The sequence below is a fragment of the Oncorhynchus mykiss genome, chromosome 4 (assembly GCF_057628025.1).
Source record: "Oncorhynchus mykiss isolate SJ-2025 chromosome 4, ASM5762802v1, whole genome shotgun sequence".
Classification (NCBI taxonomy): domain Eukaryota; kingdom Metazoa; phylum Chordata; class Actinopteri; order Salmoniformes; family Salmonidae; genus Oncorhynchus; species Oncorhynchus mykiss.
The window spans coordinates 57,303,467-57,322,034 of record NC_143025.1 but is presented as its reverse complement, the minus strand read 5'-3'; the positions used below and the strand labels follow the sequence as shown (position 1 = coordinate 57,322,034).

Sequence of the window (18,568 nt, the reverse complement as noted above, 5' to 3'; positions counted from 1 at the left end):
CTTATCCTAAAAAATGGCACGTGCTGCTTTAGATTGAACGGTCATATCTCAGTTATTGCTTTCTTCACATTCAGAGAGCGAGCTGACCAAGGGGGTCGAAAATGTAGATATTGCCAGATGTTCACTGTGTGAGGACCAGGCCGTGGAAGCTTTATTGCTGGCAAAAAGTGTCCATAACCAGAGGTAATTAAACTGTTCTGTGTTCTTTTTCTCCGTGGAATCTGTCTCGCTTGCATGAATTAAAAAACCCTTAAGATGTCAGCTGCTAATTTTCAGATTTACACCACATAAACATTTCCACTGGACTGTTTCTGCCAAGTCATGGGTTAGCCTTGCAATAACCAAGTGGTGAGAAACACAGCCCTCTTTAAAATGTTTCAGGTACACTTTGAAAGAAGATACTGTATGTGACGCAGACACCTATTGGCATTATCTTCTATCGTTTGTCCTCACGGGTCTGTTTTTCAGCTTAAAGTACTTGTGTGTGTGTGTGGTGTCCGCCATCCCTCTCTCCCTAAATCCTCTAGGTTATATCAGCTGTTTTGTTGAACCCCTCCCGCATCTGAAATGGCTGACAGAGGGCATGTTCTGATCATAGAGATGATGTCACTTGGTTGAGTCAACTGGAAGTATTATTAGATGCTTTACATTGAAATCCCAGAGTTAATGATCCAAAGTCAGTTTTGCATTTCACCTCCTGATTTAAGATGACTGACCGTGTTAGAATAAAAAGGTTTAATCATGCTCTTGTCTGCATGCATGTTTTGATGTGAGAGGAATCCAGTCCCGACAGCGCAATTGGGATGAACTGAGAGATTAGGGAAGCACTGTCATTCATGAATCATATGCTCTCTCTCCCCCCACCTCATCTAATGCACACCATATGTGCATTGTAGAGTAGAGATTTGCCTTGCTTTTAACTAGGCATGTCAGATAAGAATGACGGCCTAGGAACTGCCTTGTTCAGGGGCAGAAGGACAGATGTTTACCGTTTCTGCTCAGGGATTTGATCTTGCAACCTTCTGGTTACTAGTCCAACGCTCTACCCACCTGCCCGCCCAAGATTGAACTCTTACAATTAAAATGCACTTTCAATAAAGCGTTTCACATTCTCCACTGGTTGAAACACTCGTGTCCTCAGATGAGTTAGATCTGCATAGGTTTTTTTCCTGTATATATGAATTAAATCAATCATGTATAGTTAGTGTAATCATTGATATCACAGGAGCAGTAAACGCTGTTGTAGTGTAATACATACATGCAGACACCGCATCATTTGATATGACTGAAAAAGAATGTCAGTCATACCTGAACCGCACATGATCGGTGAATATATTCAATGTACAAGCTACAATATGGGAATCTCACGCGTGGTAATAACTAAAATACGTGTGTGTATAGGTCTTGCATCCGTCGCACAATAAAGGTATTCTACTCTGGGCTTCATTAATGCCATTCAGACTTGGTTCATGGATTGGTATGAATATTACTTCAGAACTTTACGTTTAAGGTCCATACCCAGATAGGCAACAGTTATTTTTAATCCGACACTAAGTAAATAGCTAGCCATGTTACTTCAGCTGCAAGGCAAGCTTACACAATTGTGCAGTCAATGCTTTAGCCAGCTAGATTCTTTCCATCCACTGTTTCACAAGACAACAGCCTGGTTTGTTGGTTCTCAGGAGTCCCTGAAAGACAAATTCATTTTCGTAATTTAACTGACAAAAAAAAGCCGCACAAACGTCTCTACATTAACACATTCCTCAAATTGTACATTTGCTTGACTCGTTAAGACAACTTCCATCTATTTTGTCAGCAATCTTCGTTGAGCGCCACAAGGCAAGGGTGGCTCGTGTCAAAATTCGTCTTTGGTCAAAGCCTTGGGACCCAAATGCATAATGAGTGCGCAAACTCCCCCTTGTGGTCTGGAGCAATGAAGCCATCCCGCGGTGCAGGCTCGCAACTTTTAAAGGAGTGTGTTTCTTCAGTCCCTGCTGTTCCTTACGGTGTGTGTTTAAAGCTTATCCTGATGCAGAATAGATTGCAACGTATTCATGGCTCTGTACCTTCCGTAGTTCGGACTTGGAGATTGTGAAGAGATGTCTTGTGGGGAATGCAAGGCATGGGTGTCCGAGCTGTGTGCTAGTAGTTTAAAAAAGACAGCTCGGTACAGTCAGCTTGTCAACACTTCTTACAAACAAGTAGTGATGAAGTCAAGCTCTTCCCATTTGAGCCATGAGCGATTGACATGCATATCATTAAAGAAGAAATGTCCATATTTGGATGGAAACCAAGCTAGTGAGAGGTATCAAGGAAAGTTGTAATTTCAGTTGAACATTACCAACACTGCAGCCAACCACAGCCCTGCTGGCCTCACTTTGGCAAAACACCATCTGCTATAACATTGAGTCAGTTCATCCTACTGGACATTGGAAAGCTTTTGTTTTGACACCCATTGTTTGTCCTAGACGGGAAATTGGTGTGCAACACTTATCTCCCTCCGGTGGATGGTTCAGAGTTCCATGCTTACAAAAGGGTTGATTGATACACGTCAGATGACAAGCCTACTACATGCGCCTTGGTATTAAATGCAAATCAGATACAATTAAGGTAGTCCAACGGTTAGGATTGTTTTATATAGAACACTTTATTTGACATGTTAGAGACATTACACCCAAAGAATGTATCCAGAAGAAACATATAAATGACGCTCCTCAAAGAGGTCTTTGACATGTCGTTGTCCTGTTGAGAGAGAGAGAGAAGCTATTAGTTCAGTTATGGTCTGCCAGGGTCTGAAAAGCATAAAACAAGACCAACCTCTTTTCGGGTTGTCCTGATTCACACATTGTCCACTACAGGGGCCGCCAGAGGGACTACTGGCATCACAGATGACCACATCACAATGGACAAAGACCTAGGAATCAAAGATTTGAATGTGTCAGATTTTTTTAAAAGGGAGGATTGCCACTCACACAAAATTAACCAATAAAGATTGTTACCTGGCCACTCGGCTCACCCGCATCCTCGGTGAAGGAAAACATATAGACCTCAAAGCGTTTGACGTGAGGGGGGAAGTGGACCCTGGCGTCAGCTACCACCGGATGGAAGACCACACGGTATGGATCACCGGGGTTCTCACAGCTGCCAGTGTAGAGAGGGGGACTAAGTTAGTGACAAGAAAACGCTGCAAACCCCAACCGCCTTGTAGCGGTGTCATGAATGTCCTGTGAGGATCAGATCAATTTACAGCAGAAGTGGGTTCTTTCTCCCCCTCCAGTATGAACTAAAGGAATGTCTTTGTTAACAGGCTTTTCCCACCAAAAATCGCCATATCTTTAAAAAACATATTTCATATACAATGTAAAGGCTAGAGACTTCCTACCTGTAGAGTGAGCACCTTTCTAGTAAAATCCAATATGACATTCATTTTCTATAGCTAATCTCTCTGATAGAAATATTGTTTCAGTATTCACTTTTGAACGTGTTAGAGAAACTCCCCTAGAAAATGTGCATAGTGAATCATAAGGCTGGGGTTTTTGCAGCTGCAAGGAGGATACGATGTCATGGTTAATAAGTTGACTTTATCAATGTAATAAACTCTAGACGGTAGAAATCTAAGTCGGGAGACGGTAACTCTTTAAAACCGCTTCCTCGGCACCCCAAATCCTAACATGATTCATTTAGAGTCGGCTAACAATTAAACAGTCCTCAGATAATTCAAGGCCACGTCACGACAGTTGGTTTTAATTTCTGATCTTTTGGCCCATCAGACCTGGATGAATCTGATTTAGTACATTTTAAAGAACAGAAATTGGGCTGCCTATTTGAAGAAAAAAAGTCAACAATATTACTTTTGGTCTACTGCAATGGCTTGTTAAATGACGGATGTCAAACATGTATATTCAATTACATTGACATGAGGTGAGATGTCCCTCTAAAATGGTTCTTAAAATTCTAAATTATCCAGAATGGTCAGACTACCTGAATATTGATCAACTGACCGTAGTTTAACCAAAGTTGCCGAATAGACAGTCGGTATCATCATCATCATCATCAACAAAGCAAAAATAAGCACTTCATTTTAATTAAGAATTTCATGCAATGCGCCAGAGCAATTCTTCCGCTGTCGGAAAAATTGGTCACACAATAAATTCTACACCCATGGCATCGGATTCACACGTGGAGGACTTCTGTGAAGGGCGCAGCTCTACTATACAAAGTAACCTACGCATTGACAGTTTAGGCCTACTTTTTAAATGTGCATCTTTGGGAGGTCAATCATTTACTGTTTAACTGCCAGATATTAGCAAAAAGGGATTTGTGAAATCAGGATGGTCAGGATTTTGCACAACGATATAGTTGCAGCGACAAATCTGAACTGCCCATTTCGTGCACAGCCATGTGAATGTGGTGTCTTCTCCTATGATACACAAAACATTCAGCCTGTTTTTTTAAACTGCTGTGACATTTCTGATTTAATAAACAGCTGCAAAGTTACTCCCGTGTCCACATGGCCAAATTTAGGTTGTGACCACTTCATTAAAAAGGTAAAATTGCGTGGTTTGATAGCATTTTGCAAACCCGATCCCCCAAATGAATGGTTTTGGCCAATAAAGTTGCTTCACTACACTGCTTGGTGTAACATGTCTCCAGATACTGAAAAGGCACCCGCAAAATAAAGTGTCATTTGCAGCATGCATAATCATAAGTCCATTACAATGTAGGAAAAATAAGTCATCTTTCAATAGTTACCCAATCTAAATTCTTGAGATAAAAATTAGGCCAGCGGTGTCCATCTGTGGCAAAGTGCTCACCCAAATCAAAAATGTAGTAACATTTTTTTAAATATGAACATTAGCTAGCAAGCTGCTACACTTGACCGTGGTATTTGTTCATGTTTAGCAACTCCCAATTAGCGCATTCCTCTAGGACAGGAAATTCCATTGAAAGCGGCGTCCTGTCAACTGATCCTATTCCGTTTCAAACATCCATGCTGCACAGGCGTGTGAACCATCCTTTATGTTTAGTGCAATAACTGTTCAACACAAGAGGTCACTTGTGCCTGAATTCAACAAGTATTCAGTCAGTGTTAAGAGCAGTTGTATGAAACCAATCGGAAAGGCAAGCTAAGCTTGCCAGCCGCTCTTGACTTCCATTCGACTGACCATCAGTTCGGCTGAACACTGAACTGTAGCAAACCAAAAGGATAACATTGAGTAAAAAGGTGTAGGTAACGCCAACAACCTTTTCACACGCGAGTTCCAAATATCTTCAACAGTCGCCCCAGCAGTGGGAGTTGATTTTATGCGCGTGACGTCACAATGCACTCCCTGCTCCAAAATGTGCACAGTTAACCCGCGCTGACCTCAAACCAAGGCACACTACCTGCTAATTTTCTATAGGCCGTTTCAACTTCTCATTTTCACAAAAGTAGCCCATTTCACTGTTGCAGACCATTTCTATTTGAGAATTTAATGAGCCGGACAAACTTTCCTTCAAAAGAAACTCCAAGCACTTCCCCAGATCAGGTATACAGGCCTTGCACATTTATTGCCTTCCTTACAAATAACTGTGGACATGCGTGCATTCCTTTCAAAGTGCCTTATTTTCTGCGTAACGTGTTGTCGTTTCTACTGTAGCGTACCGTAAGTATTATGTACTTTCTATTCATGCTTTCTGATTCTTGCCTAGATTGTAATGACACATGTGTAAAACACTTTTGAAGGTGGTACTGCATATGAGCTAATGCTAGCGCCATACAATGCAGTCGGTTATCACGTAAGCGTCTGTCAGACTCGACTGACTTATGGTGATCTCAACTGGAGTACCCCCATTGTCTTGAATGCACTGAAGTCGTTAGTTGATTTGAACACGGCATCAGAGTGTAAACTATGGTACCTCAGGGTTGCCAGATCAGACCCCCCTTTCCAGGGGTATTTAGCTTAAAACTGTTGATAAATCCCCCATCTTAGTAATATTTCCTGCATCATCCTCTCCACAATACCTTAGCTCAATCCATTTTTTAGGGGGGGGGGGGTTATATCTTGCAACTGTGTAGCTTTCGAGCTACGGTTGTATTTGGGGAGGTGACAATTGGCTTTTTGATTGGTTAACTGTAAACTACTTGTCATGTGTACGCCGTAACAAGTACAAAGATTTGTCACATGCTGAAGTGGCCAAACTAAGTTAAGATCTCAGGCAACGGGCGCAGTGAACGGCATGCCATATTTTCTAAACTAGATTTACATGGTTCCCTTGTACCGCATCACATTGAAAAACAAGTCAACCTGTTATTTAGACTAGATGATAACGTTAACATTTAAGGTGGAATAAAGTTGTGAAGACCTTTATTTCTCATCAGTACAAAACATTGTTTAGATGCTTTTCAGACAACGCGGTTTAGAGTCGTTTGTTGCAGCATGCGTTCCGTTCCAATGGTACGCTGCAGGGACCACAAAAATGTGATCGTACGCACCAGAATTGGGTGGCGATCTGGTGACAGACCGCACACGGCTTTTTAAGCATTGTGACCACTCAGGACCTATGGGTGGGGGCATAGCCACGGTAGCCAAAGTAAATGGCCTGCCAAGCATGATAGGTTGCTAATTACACCTGTGGAATAACACTTGTTTAGGCCCAAAAACAACATGTTACCCATTAATGATGAGATTCCACCGGGGTCGGGAGTCGCGGTCCTCGTTGAGGGTGGCCCAGCAGTGGTCAAGCACCAGCGCTACCTTGGGGTCAGAGGACGTGGTCAGCTCCACCTCAAAGTGCAGAGGCTGTCTCAGGTACCTCACCACTGGATAGTCCTCCTCCTGGTGGAACGTGTTATACGAGGCGTCTGGAACACAGAACAAGACAACCGGGGATCGTGTTCAGTGGGCACCATCTGAACATGTCCATTAAGAAATGCTCGTTTATCATATCCTGTTGTGCCCCGATGAACACAAGTCATTTATAGCCAACATTACCACCCCAAATCAGCTCCTCACCGTTACTCCATAGCCACACCTGTAGATCTCAGAATGCAAGGCTTACATTTTTTGGGAAGCGTTTTGTAAAAGGAGACCTTCCAAGATTCTTTTAGAGGCTAGGGGTCAAGTTGAAATTCTGAATTTGTGCACGCTTACCCTGAGCGAGTCTCATTCTGACCATTAGTCGACCCGTCCCAGTCTCGACAAAAGGCTCGTGGTCACGCGGCCTGGTCAGGAAGGCCAATGTGCGAGTGGTGTTGGCCACGTAGTAGCAGGAAACCTTTAACCTAAAAAGAGGGATGTAGGCAACTTCAAGCAGTGGAGTGGACACACTGGTAGTAGAGGCACATTTTCCCTGTATACAAAGCATTGAGCAATTGGCGAAGGAAAAAAAAAAAAAAACACCCAATAAAAGCCAATGCCACAATTGGGATGCGTAATACACTTACTGATATTCCTCCTCTGAAGACACCGTGGCATTCAGCTTCACCTCAAGTTCATCTGGCAAGGAGATTTCGTTCTCATACAGCATGACATTGTTGATAAACTGTAGTAGAGGGGAATTGCTTATTACAGCCTGCAGAAGCAAACAGTCCGTATCACCTCAGGGTAATCGTCATTTTACCTTCCTGGTGGTGCCACAGGAGTTCACAGTGAAGTGGAAGTAGGCGAAGCGATCGTCGCTGTAGGTGGGACCACAGGCGGGGTCGCTCAGGGTCAGCTGACCGGGGTTCAGACCGGGAGCAGACTCCACCTTCACCGCCAGCGCAGTCATCGTTCCGTTAGAGAAACACTCTTGGAGGTGGGGGAGCAAAAGACAGGTAGCCATCAGACCTGGGTTCTGTATTTGTGACACTTAATTGAGCTTGAACCAATGGAATAGCACCAAAAGTGCAAACCATGCCCATCTGTGGCACTACTATTAGACTCACAGTATTTGCAAGGAACCCAGGTTTGGTAACCATGTCAAACGACTATTTATCGGAAGCAATTGTTTGAGAACCAACCAGTCAGCGTTTTGAGGAAGCTGCAAGCCAGGGAAAAGTATTTGATGGTCATGTTGTTGTAAGGATTCAACAGAGCCACATCCAGTCTGCTCCTGACAGAGGACGAGTGAACCGACTGGGAACCAATGGGAGAGTTCATTAGTCCAATATCGTACGCAAGTATACAGGGTAGCTGCCGCAATTTAGGTTAACACGTTTTGGGAGAGCGTCGTACCTCAAACACTGCGTCCGGCGAAGAGAAGGGCAACGTGATGGTGAAGTCTGCGTCGCCCTCTGTCAAATACTGTTGAGCAAGCTCATGGTTAAGCAGCCGCTTGCCAACCAAGACCACGAAAAAGGGATCTTGGTTCCTGTAGTCCACAGTGATGTGGAAGTTCTCCTGATCACAGTTGCCAGTGACTGAGGGTGGCACTACAAGGACAAACAGGGTTGTGTTCATTAAGCACAAAAAACAGGAAGGTACTACTTGAACTTGTCCAAGAAGAAGCCCTTGTTTTGCAACGGTGGGCCTGAATAAACACGATCCTGGCAAATCAGGAACAGGACAACGGGGTCCAAATACTCTAAAGCTTAACATTTTCTTTGTAGAGAGACCGCATAGGAAAAACCTACAGTATGGCTAGTTGGGCTTCCACTGACAATTTCCTTTCAGGGCAATCATTAACGAGAGGAAACCATTCAACAGTAGTTTGGCGTAGTCCAGAGACATACCAATGTCCAGCAGTACAGCGTCCACAACGGCAGAGTGAGAGAAAGGAGCGTACTCTGGAAAGACGACCAGGCCGTAGATCAGCTGAAGAGTGAAGGTTGTGACACCTTGTTCCGCCCTTCTCTGTAGTGAAGTTAAAAGCATTGGTCAATTGATACAACAATAATGCTAACAGAACCTTACTCAACATCAAGTGACAAGTACATATTAAAACAAACTATATACTTAAAGTAATGTTGCCCTCATTCCTCTAAATCAAGCACTATTGGCAACTGCCAAAATAATGGAAACACTTGAGTAAATGAGGGATACAAAGTACATTTGTGCCATTATTTCTATTTTGTTGGTGGCCCACTTATTAGGGCATGTACAAATCACTGCGTGTGGCTTTGCATTTAACAGAAACACACCTCCTTGACGACCACCGGGTCTGAGAAGGGCACCTCCATCCTGAAGGTCTTCAAGGTGTTGTCCGGGGATCTCTGCTCCTGAACATTGAAGCCTCTGGCGTTGCACTCTGCAACAGTTAGCACCATGGTGGGAAAGGTGATGTTCAGCAGCTCCACATCAAGGTTGAAGGTCCCCAACTCAAGCACAAACACTGCCTGCTCAGGAACTGTGTCTAAGGGCGTGTCTGTTCATTGGCAAACAAAGGAAAACATTTTGAAATGCGGTACAATGGAAGTTGAAAATGGACATTTGTTATTGGATAAGTCCGGGTATTGCCTCCCCGTTTCAGTACATTTTCTTCTGTTTCGTCGTGCCTAATGAACAACCCAGGCATCCCAAATTACCATAGGCACTGTTTAACTAAACCAGACTCACAGTTGCGAACTTGTGGAGGCCTGGCCATCGGAGGTGTTGTGATAGGGAAGAGGACTTTGTAGCTGGTGTCCTCGTGTGCGACCTCCTCGATCCACAGCAACTCAAGCATGGGCTCAATGGTGTAAGTGACAAAGTACTGGTCATCCTGAATATGGCTCTGTAAGGGAGACGAGTGATGCAGTCAGGCTGTAATACACAATTGGAGTGCAAAAACAGGTCAATGTTCCTTATAAGCCAGAAAGTTAAATACAATCATTCTACCGCTTGTCTTTTAGCCGCTCGTAATTTAAGACAAAATATCCAAAGTATTGTTTACCAGACTTTAGAGAGCTGGTAGGTATACGCTTGTCAACTTGCATTTCCGGCGGTGTGCATTTTCAAAGCAACTGACACGCAAAGTAAACACTTGCACAATATGTAAACAGCAGCCGAGTGTTGCTTGCATTCAGTTGACAGTGGCAAAGCTACCGGCTCCCTAAAAAGTCCGGTAAACAATACTTTAGTGTGGATATTTGGTCTCAAATGTCAAGCGGCTAAAGGACAAACTGCAAAGACAAGCGGTAGAGTATGTTTAAGTGTCATTTTATGCAGCATTCACACAATTTGCAATCCATTGTATATTAGCCTGATTAAGCAGACAATTGCTCAATAAGAAACATTTTACACAAAACAACGGTTCTAGGAGTTTACCCATGAGAGATGGCAAAGGGTTACTGCAAAGCACTGAAGGCTCTACAAATAAGATTTAGAAATTAAACAGGAACATTTTACTCATCCAACGCTGACCTTGAAATAGCCGCCAACAGCCCCCACCGGAATTTCAACAATAATATGAGCCTCCGTGACTAAAACCGAGTAGTTTCTGGCAGCCATTTCCTCAGTGTCCAGCCTCTTAGCGTCAATTCCCATGTACACCTCCAACATAGTGAAGGCATCAGAGGAGAAAAGTGGGTCTATGTGCTTGGGCATGTACCAGGTGATCACTTCTGGAGTAAAGACCACTGCCTCTGCAGTGACACAAGAAGCCAAGTGCACATCATAACAGAACATTTTGCAACTGAAAACAAATGTGCCATTATTTGGAAACAGTTCACCCCAAAACATTTTCCCAACTGAACACTACATAACACAAATTAAAGTCTTGTCTGGAGCCAATTAAGAACTGGGTTTAAAGGATCTTAAATGATTTCACACTCAACCTGGTGTTGGACAAACAGCCGTGGCATCTACTCGAGTAACCAGCCACTTCTGCTCAAAGAAGGTTGAGGTTGAGAGCACCCGCATCGGAACCCCAGCTACCTGTTCAGGGGGCAACCACACCAGGGCCGTGTTCAGTAGGGCAAACCGTATTAACAATATGTTGCAGAGTTCAGGTAGGGCCACGCTTTCCAAATGTTTGCTCTACTGAACATGACCCAGTTCATGGAGGAAGTCAGCTTACATTCTGGAGGTATGTTTCCTCTGCATTATGGGGGCTTCTTAACACCAGCCGTGTGGGAGTGTTGGCTATCGCATAGCCCTTTCTTTGGACCTCATCCACATTCATGACCTTCTTGCTAGGACTAAAGACGACTGCTGTCATTTTGTATCCTGAAGCAACAGCCTGTCTCAGGAAATGGAAACATGAATTAAACAAAATTGTCAACAAACGCACATTTTGTTTAGCGCCATCCTGTCATGTTGTAGTAAAATTACAGAAACTGAAATATGGCTACCTCAGCTCCTCTCCGGAAGTTGGCGCTCCTTGCTTTCGGGCCCCCAGTGGGCTGTTCGGGGACGGTTTGGATGTCTGGAAGAGTCCTTCTGACAGACACCTAGAGAAGAAAAGCCATTATTCCCTATGCATTTTCTCCCTCCCAGACAATAGGAAATCAATCTGTCCACTCGCCTCCTTAAATGCATTGAGAATAGGCCAAGATTCCTCACCTCTAAAGTTATCCTATGTGCATTTTGAAGAGGCGAGTGGAATTGAGAGAGAGAGTCAAGACCTCCACGTTGTGTCGCAGAAGAAATGAAACACTGGACAGTTGTAGCTCTAGACAGATCATTTATACAGGCAGTATGACAAGCTCGACTGTAAACATGTCCATTAGGGCATGCTCTGCTCACTTGCCTCCATGTAGTTGCGGTCGCACAGAATCTCTCGGGAGGTCCAGGGGGTGTAGCTACAGGTTTTGCCCACTCTATACACAGGGTCTTCGGTCATGTGGTTTCCTGGCAGCCTGAACTGCATGACCAAGCTGAACATCTTATCATCCTAAAATGAAGGGGGAAGGGAAAAAAAGCCTTTCATTATATAACAAAAAAACAAATAATGCAAGTGACATTCATGCAAGTTATAGACTGTGGCAAAATTGGCTATATGAATGCAGCCGCCACTGTATTGAAGCCACACTACAGAAAGTTGGCTGGCCCTCTGAAAGCCCTCCATAAACTTCTGCTGTACCTTCCGTCATCGTTAACTTAGAGGTAAGAGATACCAGACCCAGGGGTGGCCACAGAGTTCAGTAAAACTGCTTCAATGTTTCTGGCACCGTACTTCTAATAACCTCCATGCTCTAAAATTGTATGAATTACCACCTCTACGGCAACTCGGGCTTATTGAGGACCTTTTTACTGAAGAATGTGTTTGTTTTCAATGATTTCATTTTTCCATCTAGTGATGCAAATATTGACTTGTATCTTTGTGTATACAGGGCTCCTCTGTAAAAGAGCCTGGTCTCAGCATGACTCCAGGTCAAAGGTTAAATAAAATGACGTTGCTACATTATGGGTTGCAAATGCAGTGACACTGAAAGGCAAACTGTCTGTGAAGTTCAGTGTTCAGTGAAGTTCAAGCAAACACTACAGTTCTTAGGGTTACCATGTTTTGGGAAAAGCAGTTTTGAAGAGAAGCAAAAAACATGGCATTCCCCATGGGGTCAAATTTAAAGCTGAATCCACACTGAGTAGCAAGGCCAGGCGTCAGGTTTATGATGTGTGTGTCATCTGGAAGGGATGGAGATGGTGTGAACACAATAGTTGACGAGCAATATCAAGCCATGAATTATGAAAGGAGAGAAAGAGAATCATAAGAGGCAAACTCACTGAAGACAGTAGCAACCTCTTCAAAAAGAGGAGCGACACTCAAACGAATAACGTTACCAAGGCATTCAGCATGGAGGTCATCTGGAATGGGAAAGGTTAGTTAAAAATATATTGTCAAACGCTTAGTGCTTGAATTTGCAGGGTGCAAAATGCATACTTATAGAAGGTGTCTGTTGTGCTTGTATGCCCACAGCTGCCATCAATAGGCAAAACAACCTGTAAGGCATTTGACAAAATATTATGATTGATTAAGAAGAACACAACTCAAATGTTTGCGTCGCATAAGACTGTTCTAGGCCTGCTACTACTTACCCTGAGCTAAGGAAAAGAACCATTGTAGAACAGAATTGTTTCGATAAAATGCACAGCTACAGAACCTAATATTTGACCCAAGGTGTGCAGCCTACAGCCCAGGGGTATGCAACTTTTACCCTCTGACAAAGGCTTCCCACACTCAGTCACCTGAACCCCAAAGGGCTGCACATTTTCTTTTTATTCCCCTAGCCCTACAAAGCTGATTCAAATAATCAATCAGCTTTGTTAATCTGAATCAGCTGTGTAGTGTTAGGACAAAAATCTAAATGTAAGGCTACTGTTCAATTTTAGAAGGGTGCTCCTCCCTCACTGCTTTTATCCATTCATGTCTGGGGCAATGGACCGGTGCACCTCGGCTCAGGTTAATATAACTCCCTCATTAGCAGCACAACAGCCTTTCACAGTTGAAAAGCATAATTACTCAACCGTCTAAAATTGTAGCCCAGACAGAGAGAATGATATAGGCCTCTAATGGCCAAAATGCTGCATTTGCATGCACTTTCACAATTTGAATGTAGTCCTCTGGGTGGGACTACCAACTTCATTGGCTGAGCCCTACTGGTGACCCTGTTGAAGTCATGTCCAATCGATTCCGACAGCGGAAGAATTGCTCTGGCGCATTGCATGAAATTCTTAATTAAAATGAAGTGCTTATTTTTGCTATGATGATGATACCGACTGTCTATTCGGCAACTTTGGTTAAACCACGGTCAGTTGATCAATATTCAGGTAGTCTGAGCATTCTGGATCATTTAGAATTTTAAGAACCATTTTAGAGGGACATCTCACCTCATGTCAATGTAATTGAATATACATGTTTGACATCCGTCATTTAACAAGCCATTGCAGTAGACCAAAAGTAATATTGTTGAATTTTTTTTTCTTCAAATAGGCAGCCCAATTTCTGTTCTTTAAAATGTACTAAATCAGATTCATCCAGGTCTGATGGGCCAAAAGATCAGAAATTAAAACCAACTGTCGTGACGTGGCCTTGAATTATCTGAGGACTGTTTAATTGTTAGCCGACTCTAAATGAATCATGTTAGGATTTGGGGTGCCGAGGAAGCGGTTTTAAAGAGTTACCGTCTCCCGACTTAAACTCTAGACGGTAGAAATCTATTACATTGATAAAGTCAACTTATTAACCATGACATCGTATCCTCCTTGCAGCTGCAAAAACCCCAGCCTTATGATTCACTATGCACATTTTCTAGGGGAGTTTCTCTAACACGTTCAAAAGTGAATACTGAAACAATATTTCTATCAGAGAGATTAGCTATAGAAAATGAATGTCATATTGGTTTTTACTAGAAAGGTGCTCACTCTACAGGTAGGAAGTCTCTAGCCTTTACATTGTATATGAAATATGTTTTTTAAAGATATGGCGATTTTTGGTGGGAAAAGCCTGTTAACAAAGACATTCCTTTAGTTCATACTGGAGGGGGAGAAAGAACCCACTTCTGCTGTAAATTGATCTGATCCTCACAGGACATTCATGACACCGCTACAAGGCGGTTGGGGTTTGCAGCGTTTTCTTGTCACTAACTTAGTCCCCCTCTCTACACTGGCAGCTGTGAGAACCCCGGTGATCCATACCGTGTGGTCTTCCATCCGGTGGTAGCTGACGCCAGGGTCCACTTCCCCCCTCACGTCAAACGCTTTGAGGTCTATATGTTTTCCTTCACTGAGGATGCGGGTGAGCCGAGTGGCCAGGTAACAATCTTTATTGGTTAATTTTGTGTGAGTGGCAATCCTCCCTTTTAAAAAAATCTGACACATTCAAATCTTTGATTCCTAGGTCTTTGTCCATTGTGATGTGGTCATCTGTGATGCCAGTAGTCCCTCTGGCGGCCCCTGTAGTGGACAATGTGTGAATCAGGACAACCCGAAAAGAGGTTGGTCTTGTTTTATGCTTTTCAGACCCTGGCAGACCATAACTGAACTAATAGCTTCTCTCTCTCTCTCAACAGGACAACGACATGTCAAAGACCTCTTTGAGGAGCGTCATTTATATGTTTCTTCTGGATACATTCTTTGGGTGTAATGTCTCTAACATGTCAAATAAAGTGTTCTATATAAAACAATCCTAACCGTTGGACTACCTTAATTGTATCTGATTTGCATTTAATACCAAGGCGCATGTAGTAGGCTTGTCATCTGACGTGTATCAATCAACCCTTTTGTAAGCATGGAACTCTGAACCATCCACCGGAGGGAGATAAGTGTTGCACACCAATTTCCCGTCTAGGACAAACAATGGGTGTCAAAACAAAAGCTTTCCAATGTCCAGTAGGATGAACTGACTCAATGTTATAGCAGATGGTGTTTTGCCAAAGTGAGGCCAGCAGGGCTGTGGTTGGCTGCAGTGTTGGTAATGTTCAACTGAAATTACAACTTTCCTTGATACCTCTCACTAGCTTGGTTTCCATCCAAATATGGACATTTCTTCTTTAATGATATGCATGTCAATCGCTCATGGCTCAAATGGGAAGAGCTTGACTTCATCACTACTTGTTTGTAAGAAGTGTTGACAAGCTGACTGTACCGAGCTGTCTTTTTTAAACTACTAGCACACAGCTCGGACACCCATGCCTTGCATTCCCCACAAGACATCTCTTCACAATCTCCAAGTCCGAACTACGGAAGGTACAGAGCCATGAATACGTTGCAATCTATTCTGCATCAGGATAAGCTTTAAACACACACCGTAAGGAACAGCAGGGACTGAAGAAACACACTCCTTTAAAAGTTGCGAGCCTGCACCGCGGGATGGCTTCATTGCTCCAGACCACAAGGGGGAGTTTGCGCACTCATTATGCATTTGGGTCCCAAGGCTTTGACCAAAGACGAATTTTGACACGAGCCACCCTTGCCTTGTGGCGCTCAACGAAGATTGCTGACAAAATAGATGGAAGTTGTCTTAACGAGTCAAGCAAATGTACAATTTGAGGAATGTGTTAATGTAGAGACGTTTGTGCGGCTTTTTTTTGTCAGTTAAATTACGAAAATGAATTTGTCTTTCAGGGACTCCTGAGAACCAACAAACCAGGCTGTTGTCTTGTGAAACAGTGGATGGAAAGAATCTAGCTGGCTAAAGCATTGACTGCACAATTGTGTAAGCTTGCCTTGCAGCTGAAGTAACATGGCTAGCTATTTACTTAGTGTCGGATTAAAAATAACTGTTGCCTATCTGGGTATGGACCTTAAACGTAAAGTTCTGAAGTAATATTCATACCAATCCATGAACCAAGTCTGAATGGCATTAATGAAGCCCAGAGTAGAATACCTTTATTGTGCGACGGATGCAAGACCTATACACACACGTATTTTAGTTATTACCACGCGTGAGATTCCCATATTGTAGCTTGTACATTGAATATATTCACCGATCATGTGCGGTTCAGGTATGACTGACATTCTTTTTCAGTCATATCAAATGATGCGGTGTCTGCATGTATGTATTACACTACAACAGCGTTTACTGCTCCTGTGATATCAATGATTACACTAACTATACATGATTGATTTAATTCATATATACAGGAAAAAAACCTATGCAGATCTAACTCATCTGAGGACACGAGTGTTTCAACCAGTGGAGAATGTGAAACGCTTTATTGAAAGTGCATTTTAATTGTAAGAGTTCAATCTTGGGCGGGCAGGTGGGTAGAGCGTTGGACTAGTAACCAGAAGGTTGCAAGATCAAATCCCTGAGCAGAAACGGTAAACATCTGTCCTTCTGCCCCTGAACAAGGCAGTTCCTAGGCCGTCATTCTTATCTGACATGCCTAGTTAAAAGCAAGGCAAATCTCTACTCTACAATGCACATATGGTGTGCATTAGATGAGGTGGGGGGAGAGAGAGCATATGATTCATGAATGACAGTGCTTCCCTAATCTCTCAGTTCATCCCAATTGCGCTGTCGGGACTGGATTCCTCTCACATCAAAACATGCATGCAGACAAGAGCATGATTAAACCTTTTTATTCTAACACGGTCAGTCATCTTAAATCAGGAGGTGAAATGCAAAACTGACTTTGGATCATTAACTCTGGGATTTCAATGTAAAGCATCTAATAATACTTCCAGTTGACTCAACCAAGTGACATCATCTCTATGATCAGAACATGCCCTCTGTCAGCCATTTCAGATGCGGGAGGGGTTCAACAAAACAGCTGATATAACCTAGAGGATTTAGGGAGAGAGGGATGGCGGACACCACACACACACACAAGTACTTTAAGCTGAAAAACAGACCCGTGAGGACAAACGATAGAAGATAATGCCAATAGGTGTCTGCGTCACATACAGTATCTTCTTTCAAAGTGTACCTGAAACATTTTAAAGAGGGCTGTGTTTCTCACCACTTGGTTATTGCAAGGCTAACCCATGACTTGGCAGAAACAGTCCAGTGGAAATGTTTATGTGGTGTAAATCTGAAAATTAGCAGCTGACATCTTAAGGGTTTTTTAATTCATGCAAGCGAGACAGATTCCACGGAGAAAAAGAACACAGAACAGTTTAATTACCTCTGGTTATGGACACTTTTTGCCAGCAATAAAGCTTCCACGGCCTGGTCCTCACACAGTGAACATCTGGCAATATCTACATTTTCGACCCCCTTGGTCAGCTCGCTCTCTGAATGTGAAGAAAGCAATAACTGAGATATGACCGTTCAATCTAAAGCAGCACGTGCCATTTTTTAGGATAAGTCAATACAGCCCAGTGCTGCTTACCTGAGATGCCATCTTCGTAGGTGTCCGCTATGACTTCCTTTTGTGTCGGGGGAAAAAAGTGGCTTTCAGAACAGTTCTTTTTGATTTTGACAAAAAGACAATTGGCCTGTGAAAAACCACACCTTCATACAAACGTGCTACTGTATGCAGAATTCTTGACTCGCAACTGAAGACGCTGCCCTATCCTGCCAGCACGCCCACAAGCGAGCCACTCGGGAGCAGAATGATGACGCGTGGAAGAGGGAAAGGAATGAGAGGGGAACAGCAATTTGTTGCAAGTTGGGCTAATAGCTGAACAATAGACTATTCTTTAGTAAAGGTTGAATAGTCTAATAGCCGAGCTAGTGTGAGGATTTATGTCTATGCTCTATAACCTACTACTATATCACGTAAGATTGAATTGTTTGAACAGCAGTTGTCTGTGTGTGTGTGTCAAGAACTGAGCAACATGCTTAGCATGTTGCAAAAACTGTAGATAACAGCCCGGCAGATGCTTTGTCCTTGTGTTTGTCTGTGACAATATTGAGCACATGGTGTTACTTGATGTATCTTACAAAGTTGTGGTTAATCAGGTATAGGGAGGGGTGGTCATCACGAGGTTTAACTGAGATGGAAAAATACGGAACAACACAATAGCAGGAACTGAGCAACTGTTATAACTAGGGGGTGATACCAGAACAGTAAGAATCTATACATCGACGGAGGGAGAACTCCAAGAGGCGGGGACCAGCCTGAGCGCCTGCGATAGGCTGAGCAAGTCTAAACCACGCTCAGCCTCTACTGTGATAGACATAGTTCCAACCCGTCTGTTGGCCTATCACAGTATAAGAACAGCTGTTTACGTACATCCTGACAGTTCCCTGTTCTGCCCTGCGTGGTATTACAGTGAGCCCGTATATACGAAAGTTGCAT

General features: G+C 43.2%; 1 protein-coding gene and 1 long non-coding RNA gene across 2 annotated transcripts; one reads left to right on the top strand and one right to left on the bottom strand.

The window, feature by feature from the left end:
• Positions 1 to 2,628: 2,628 nt before the first annotated feature.
• LOC110511639 (uncharacterized) lies at positions 2,629 to 13,063 on the bottom strand. The gene is made up of 21 exons (XM_090232363.1): positions 12,918 to 13,063; positions 12,763 to 12,821; positions 12,606 to 12,686; positions 12,382 to 12,506; positions 11,632 to 11,775; positions 11,234 to 11,332; positions 10,960 to 11,121; positions 10,718 to 10,817; positions 10,305 to 10,525; positions 9,519 to 9,675; positions 9,104 to 9,327; positions 8,696 to 8,816; positions 8,199 to 8,395; positions 7,985 to 8,099; positions 7,603 to 7,772; positions 7,427 to 7,524; positions 7,134 to 7,264; positions 6,655 to 6,844; positions 3,000 to 3,141; positions 2,818 to 2,914; positions 2,629 to 2,742 (listed from the first exon to the last, which is right to left on the bottom strand). Exons 1-21 carry the CDS (start codon positions 12,938 to 12,940, stop codon positions 2,669 to 2,671), a joined length of 2,730 nt encoding a protein of 909 aa, XP_090088489.1. The 5' UTR covers positions 12,941 to 13,063; the 3' UTR covers positions 2,629 to 2,668.
• Positions 13,064 to 14,491: 1,428 nt separating this feature from the next.
• On the top strand, positions 14,492 to 15,004 carry LOC149984085 (uncharacterized). Its single transcript, XR_016495348.1, has 3 exons — positions 14,492 to 14,633; positions 14,719 to 14,815; positions 14,891 to 15,004. It is a non-coding gene; the product is annotated as an uncharacterized LOC149984085 (long non-coding RNA).
• Positions 15,005 to 18,568: the final 3,564 nt, after the last annotated feature.

Coding starts and splice junctions, on each gene's coding strand:
- LOC110511639 (XM_090232363.1), bottom strand. CDS start 12,940: ATGGTTCTTTTCCTTAGCTCAGG. Junction 10,818..10,959: donor AGGAAACATACCTCCAGAAT/GTAAGCTGACTT, acceptor CCCCCTGAACAG/GTAGCTGGGGTTCCGATGCG. Junction 8,817..9,103: donor ACCCGGTGGTCGTCAAGGAG/GTGTGTTTCTGT, acceptor ACTTCACTACAG/AGAAGGGCGGAACAAGGTGT.